This window comes from Xiphophorus hellerii, chromosome 8 (genome assembly GCF_003331165.1).
Source record: "Xiphophorus hellerii strain 12219 chromosome 8, Xiphophorus_hellerii-4.1, whole genome shotgun sequence".
NCBI lineage: Eukaryota > Metazoa > Chordata > Actinopteri > Cyprinodontiformes > Poeciliidae > Xiphophorus > Xiphophorus hellerii.
In genome coordinates, this window is record NC_045679.1 from 5,294,259 (window position 1) to 5,300,996 (window position 6,738).

The 6,738-nt window shown below is 38.6% G+C and overlaps 1 protein-coding gene across 1 annotated transcript; it reads left to right on the plus strand.

The window, feature by feature from the left end:
* The first annotated feature begins 569 nt into the window (after positions 1–569).
* LOC116724602 (apoptotic protease-activating factor 1-like) lies at positions 570–3,656 on the plus strand. The gene is made up of 2 exons (XM_032570380.1): positions 570–764; positions 3,409–3,656. Exons 1-2 carry the CDS (start codon positions 570–572, stop codon positions 3,553–3,555), a joined length of 342 nt encoding a protein of 113 aa, XP_032426271.1. The 3' UTR covers positions 3,556–3,656.
* Positions 3,657–6,738: the final 3,082 nt, after the last annotated feature.

A 6,738-nucleotide genomic window follows, 5' to 3' on the forward strand; every position in this document is an offset into this window, starting at 1 on the left:
TAACACCTGAATACCAGGCTTAGCAAGTTTTCTGGGGGAAACCTTGGATCAAAATAAATTAGATGAAGATTTTATATACATTCACATGTCAGATCAAAACTCATAAGTTGCAAATTAAAAAATTAAGAAAAGATTCCTAGATACTTCCTGCATTCCTGATGTTTGATTCTCTGCACTTTTGTCGGGTTTAGTTACTGCTGATGAAGGTTCTGTTAATACAGTCGTGGAAAAGTGCCATCAGGATCAATTCTCCGTTTGCCTGCAGCTTGGGATCAATGAGCTATTTAAATGCGACACATGCTCACATAATTGTAAACAATTGGAAAATAATTCCTCTGGCGGAGTAAAAGTGGGGAAACAATGACTAGTTATCTGTATGTTTCTGATCCACCTGTTTGAAACGGGAACAAATGGATTCTTCAGTATGTAATAAAGATGTTTTATGCTCCTAAAAAACATGAGAAGTCAACAAGAATCTCAGGATCTGACTGAAATGTTTTTTGCACTTGCTAAGTGTTGAGTCAAGCTGCCAATAATGGAGAGAACTGCTTGTCTTACAATAGTGGATAATGGATTTTCATCAGGTGTATGATGGAGTTGTTTCTTTTTTGCCACAGATCTGGAGTGTTAAAGATGGCTCTTTACTGAAGGTTTGTTCCCAGGAAAGTAAAGACGCCACTGATTCTGTACATGGAGGTTGGGTGACTGATCTGCACTTCTCCCCAAACAACTCTGTGCTGGTTTCTACCGGAGGCTACATCAAGGTAGGCAAACGCAAGATTTATGTGGAGTTCACAGTAGAGAACGACAAAGAAACACTCATTTTTCTCCTCAGAAAATCCAGTTTCTCTCAGTTATCCTATTAAACATGTGGGCGTTAGTTAAACACAATATAGCTCAGTAGGATGCACAATCATGGGGAAGACTGGTGACTGAACAGATGACCAGAAAACGGTAATCGACACCCTTCACAAGGAGGGGATGCCACTAAAGATTGTTGTTATATTAAACTCTGTTCATAGAAGGTTGAGTGAAAGGAAAAAGTGTGGTAGGAAATTGTGTACCAGCAACAGGGTTTATTGCAGCCTTGAGAAGATTTTAAAGCAAAATTCGTCTAAGAACTTTGGGGATCTTCACAGCTGAACTAAGACTTGAATCGGTTCATCAAGAGCCGCTACACTCAGAATCAAACATATCTGGGATATGAAGACAAAGAACCCAGTGGTCCAAAGTCATCTGTTCAAATTAAAGTTTGCAATTCATTTTGGGATCAAGGTTACAGAATCTGGAGGACGAGAGGAGAGACAAAGAATCCACATTGTTGGAAGTGTCTCCTACTCATTTGTGCAGAATACTGCTGACATTCAAAATATTGATAAAATACGACATAAAAAATCATGATTTAGAGAATCTGATGAAAAACCATTACATTCTGGAAGTGTTGATTTTATTATTCGGCTGATATGACACCAACTAGATGGTTTTGAATCATGAACTTCCGGCTTGCGTTTGAGGCGACGCTCGCAGTCACTCTGGCAGCTCGACTGGCTGCCACAGCCAATTCAGTAAGCCTCCCAGCAGTTCACAGATAGGCCTGCATTTATTGCAAGGACGATTATTGCTAAGGAAGGCAGAGAAATAACTAAACATCTGACACTTGGAGCTGGAGTTGGCGTAAGGGAGCAGATGGAGGAAGGCAATCGCTGTCTGCCAATCTAGCAGGCCTTAAAATAGCACTTTAACCAAACAATCAGAAGAAAATGAGGCTGAGTTTAGCTGCTTTCCTTCTGTATCGCCACTGTAATGAAGCAGTGCATCTTTTTACAGTTATATATCTAGAGATTGACTGCAAACATGACCTCAGTACCACCTTGTGATGTGACTGGAGTTAGCATGAGCCTGATTGTTGCTGCCTTTACTCTTATAACAGACGGGGTCACGGAGCAGCTGATCTCAGCCCGCCTCTGATTGGCTATTTGCTGAGCAGTGATGTAATTCCCATGGGAGAGCACTTCTGATCGATGAGGGTTTATGTTTGAAGATAACTCCTGATGCCGTATGTGTGGGAGCTGACATGTGCTTGTGTGTGTGGGTTGATGTTCCAGCTGGTAGCAGTGGATGCTGCTGCTGTTTGGGCCAATCATGTGGTGACATCACCCAGAGCTGAGAGCTACTGGTGAGATTAGAGACTCTGGGAATGAGCTGAACTGAACAAGGTGTTCAGTAGAAATAAAGCTTACAAAAGTTGCAATAATAACATTAAAAATATACAAAACCAGTGACAGATGGATGATTAAACATTCACTCACAGACATTTGTGTAGCCATTAAATGATATAAAATTAACTTAATATTTTATAGCAATTAAGTTGCCTGGACTAAAATGTCTGAAATATAGTCAAGTGTTTTTTATTTCACATTTTGTTACAATAAAACCACAAACTTCATAGCATTTTATTTGGAAATTTATATAATAGACCAACTAAAGTTGGTGATTTTATACTTTTTTTACTAGGAAACATAAAAAAATGTGTTATGCATTTTTGTATTCAGGCTCTTTAATATGATATCTTCAATTTACAACCATAGTAGCAGTAAACAAAGCTCCCAGTGTGTAATTTAATCGAGGTACATTTAGTAGATCTACTGCATCTGCTCTGTGAAGTGAGACAGAAGATAGTCAGACTTGATTGGACGATGGATGGAGCCACATTTATTTCCTCTCTTCTGTTGCTGTTTTCCTGTATGTGGAAATGGAGGAGCTCGCCTCCCATGTTAAATAGATTCACACAGACGGCATCACACAGGCTTTACAACTAGACGCTCCAGTAAAAGCTTCAACCCACTGATGTGACTCATGATTTTTATTTATTATGTAGCTGGAAGAGGTTGCAGTCCCCTGCTGTGATGTGACATTATCATGCTAAATATTGTCAAAGATGAGCCTCTGCAAACACACTCATCCCAAGCCATCAATGAATGACTTGATGTGGCTTTGATTTTTCCCGGTGAGACTGAGCTGCTCTGGAAAATGTCGGCTTTAAACACAGATTAAACCGAATTGGTGAGGGAAGCCGAGGGGGATTGAGAGCTTTTCCATGTGCGTTTGTGCTGCCCGATGCTAGAAATCCATCCTGGTCCGTTTTGCATACCTCCTAAAGCTCTCATGTGGAGTTTTCTTCAATTATTAAATGTGTTGTAGCAGATATGGAATCATATGTTTGAATTCATCGTTGTTGGTTACATTTAGTAGAGGAAGAAATACCTCACAGTCACCTGTTATGTTTGTTTAATTCAAGGTTTTCCATATCTAAAAAGCTGAAAAAAGGAATCACTTCAATGTACTTCACTGTAAAAGTTTAGAAATATTGAAAATGAAGTGATTCTCTCTTCTCTGTGTTGCATCCAGTGGTGGGACGTGGCGAGAGGTGAATCCCTGCAGACGTTTTATCTGACAGGAAGCGCCCTCAAGAAGATCCACGTGTCGCCCGACTTCTCCACCTTCGTCACCATCGACAACATCGGTATCCTCTACATCCTGAAGAGGGTAGCATGAGGACAGGACAACGACAATCACAATAACAAATCACTACTATTCAGAAAAATGTGTAGCAGCAAGAGCAAGTTTACATGTTCGCTCTTCACCGTTATCAGTCAGACAGGAGCCATTATCAGGAATGTATTGCTGTAAACACCAGCCTATCAAGTTCTTTGGTACTATTTGACTTTAATGTTGTGGTTAGAGATGCACCAGCCAGAGATTTGTGGCAGATTGCTAAACTCAGGGTTCTGTAAAACCGATTTCCACCTATTTATATTTCTCTTTAAATATTTCTCTCTATCATTTGTATCAGGGAGTGGAAATGGTGCAGCAAAGCAAGATTTGGCTAATTGAAAATAAAACTACAATGGCTTCTTTAGCATCTTAAATCAATGGCTGGCATGGTTAGCATTGACAATGTGAACCGCATTCTCTATAGATTTTCATTAGCTGGTGTCAAGAAAATCCGAGCTCATCCCACTTCCCCATGCTGGAGATTTTAGTTTAACAGTAATAATAAATAAAGTTATCTTTAAAATGAATCACTCAAGTGACATCTAGGCCCAACAGTAGACTTAGGTGTCAATAAAATAAATCTGGTTGTGTGTGTTGTTTTTGTCTCCAGCAAACTTTGCTTTAATTCTACTTTTCTCTATCTAATCATAAGAAATCATAGTCAGTCAGAGAGAGTCATTAAACAGGAAAAGCAGGTTTCCTGGAAAAAGAGGAAGTAAGTTTCCAGCCTGCAGATTTATAAAAAATAGCTGAGACTATTCCTTAACTAGAAAAACAAAATTTCTGAAGAAATTTAGCCGGGGCCTGCCAAGGCGCGCCCGTGGGGTTTGGGCCCGGCGTCGTCACGCTACAAATTGGCATCGACGCTAAAGAACGCCGCAACGTAATCAGTGGCACGCGGAGAACCACAAGAACGTTAAGTAAGGCGGATGTGCACCATTCAGTATGATTTAAAATTTTTGTCAAGGCTTTTATTTTGGAAGTTTTGTTAAACTTCATTTCAAAGGGCCAAACTAATCCCATGCGTAATAGTCATTGGGTTAAATCAGTTATATAATGCTCAACAGAGCAATTATCTGATTTAAAAATATTCAAGGGTTTTATTTTGAAATTTGCAGTATGCTTCATTTCAGAGGGCCAAACTATTCCATTGTGTAACAGTGCTTTGGATAAAAAAGTCACATAAAGCCAAAAAGCGCAATTACCTGATGTAAAAATATTCAAGGCTTTTATTTTGAAATTATTATTATGCTCCATTTTAAAGTTCCGAACTAATCCCATGTGTAACAGTGCTTTGGATGAAAAAGTCATATACGGCCAAAAAGAGCAATTACATGATGTACAAATATTCAAGGCTTTTATTTTGAAATTATTATTATGCTCCATTTTAAAGTTCCGAACTAATCCCATGTGTAACAGTGCTTTGGATGAAACAGTCATATACGGCCAAAAAGAGCAATTACATGATGTAAAAATATTCAAGGCTTTTATTTTGAAATTTTCAGTATGCTTCATTTCAGAGGGCCAAACTATTCCATTGTGTAACAGTGCTTTGGATAAAAAAGTCACATAAAGCCAAAAAGCGCAATTACTTGATGTAAAAATATTCAAGGCTTTTATTTTGAAATTATTATTACGCTCCATTTTAAAGTTCCGAACTAATCCCATGTGTAACAGTGCTTTGGATGAAAAAGTCAAATAAAGCCAAAAACAGCAATTACCTGATGTAAAAATATTCAAGGCTTTTATTTTGAAATTATTATTATGCTTAATTTTAAAGTTCCAAACTAATACCATGTGTAACAGTTCCTGAGTTAAATCAGTTATATACAGCCCATAGCAGCAAATAGTTCTAAAGGCCAGTTCAGTCCTGATCTGTTTCAACTGAGGGTTCCACTATAGATAGAACTACAATGATGCGTATCTGTAGTCCTAATCAGCAGCCAATAGCCTCTTGAGTTCCGTTGCTATGGTAAATAATGGTCTCAGCAGGGTGTGAGCTCTGAGCTCTCAAACACACAATTGTGTGTTTGAGCAAACACGTTTTACTGAAAAAAAGCATTGGAAACAAATCCTTCCTGTCCGGGAACCGTAATACATATTCGAAAAGCGTTTGGAGCGTATGAGAGGCCTATGTGTCTTCTGCGATAGTCCCGAGATTCATATCTGTACCTCACTCAGAGCATTTACAGCGATGAGAGAAAGAAATGTTGTGCCCAGATCTGAAATTCTATTCAAATACATGGGAGAGAGCCTCAGACAGCCTCAGAAAATCCTGTCGCATGACTTTGCTCTGAAGCACCGTGACAGAAAACCGTACGGTCTAGATAAATTTCGAAAACATTTTACCGGAGCAGACAGGCGTATCAATGTCAGGACCGATTTTGATACCAATCGTGCGATATTTGTGGCCGTGATGGCGATTTCAAAAATGATTTGGGCTGAAAAAGTTGTCTTGATTTCTCACTCTAATCAGCGAGAGAAGCACTCTAATTTTAGGAAAAATGAGAAACTTTGGGTCGCTTAGAGGCAAATTGTGGACAAACCGTAACTGGTATCGACGAGCCGTCTTCACTTTCGAAGAGATCACAGACGTATCTACAAAATGAAATTTGAATGGCATTTCTAGGTGAATTTGTGACGACACAGAAAATCCTCAAAAATAGGGTATTTCCAGGATTTTTCCCATTGACTTATAATGGGGTTTTTTTCGTAGTTTTTTGCGAATTATGTCGCCACGTTAACCCCAAATCCCACCAAAAGTAATAGCTCCAATGGCGTGAATTTTCTGCACGTTTTGATACCTCATTTGTAGGTGTGCACCCAGCGGTATGAGCCGCATTAACGGTGACGGAAGAAAAATAAAGAAGAAGAATATTAAAGAGACGCTTATCTCCGACAATAGTAATAGGTTCCTGCCATTGCTTTGCATGGCAGGCCCCAATTTAAAGCATGAAAGGTTAAAGAATTAAATCTAAACATTTTGAGTAATTTGATAAGATTCAAAGTAAAATACTTATATTAATAATGGTTTACTTGTAATAATATTTACACGTACATTTGTGGGAACACTTACAAGAAAAACAAGTAACTGTAACTTTGTATCAAATAATTAGAATCATGGATTATTCTTGGTTTCTTTTCAGAAAAACATCTGTAATAACTCACATTAAGATTATAATA

What these genes read in the sequence shown, in the direction of transcription:
- LOC116724602 (XM_032570380.1), top strand. Translation starts at nt 570, where the DNA reads ATGGATTTTCATCAGGTGTATGATGGAGTTGTTTCTTTTTTGCCACAG. An exon ending in CTACCGGAGGCTACATCAAG is followed by an intron (nt 765 to 3,408) that starts GTAGGCAAACGC and finishes TGTTGCATCCAG; the next exon opens with TGGTGGGACGTGGCGAGAGG.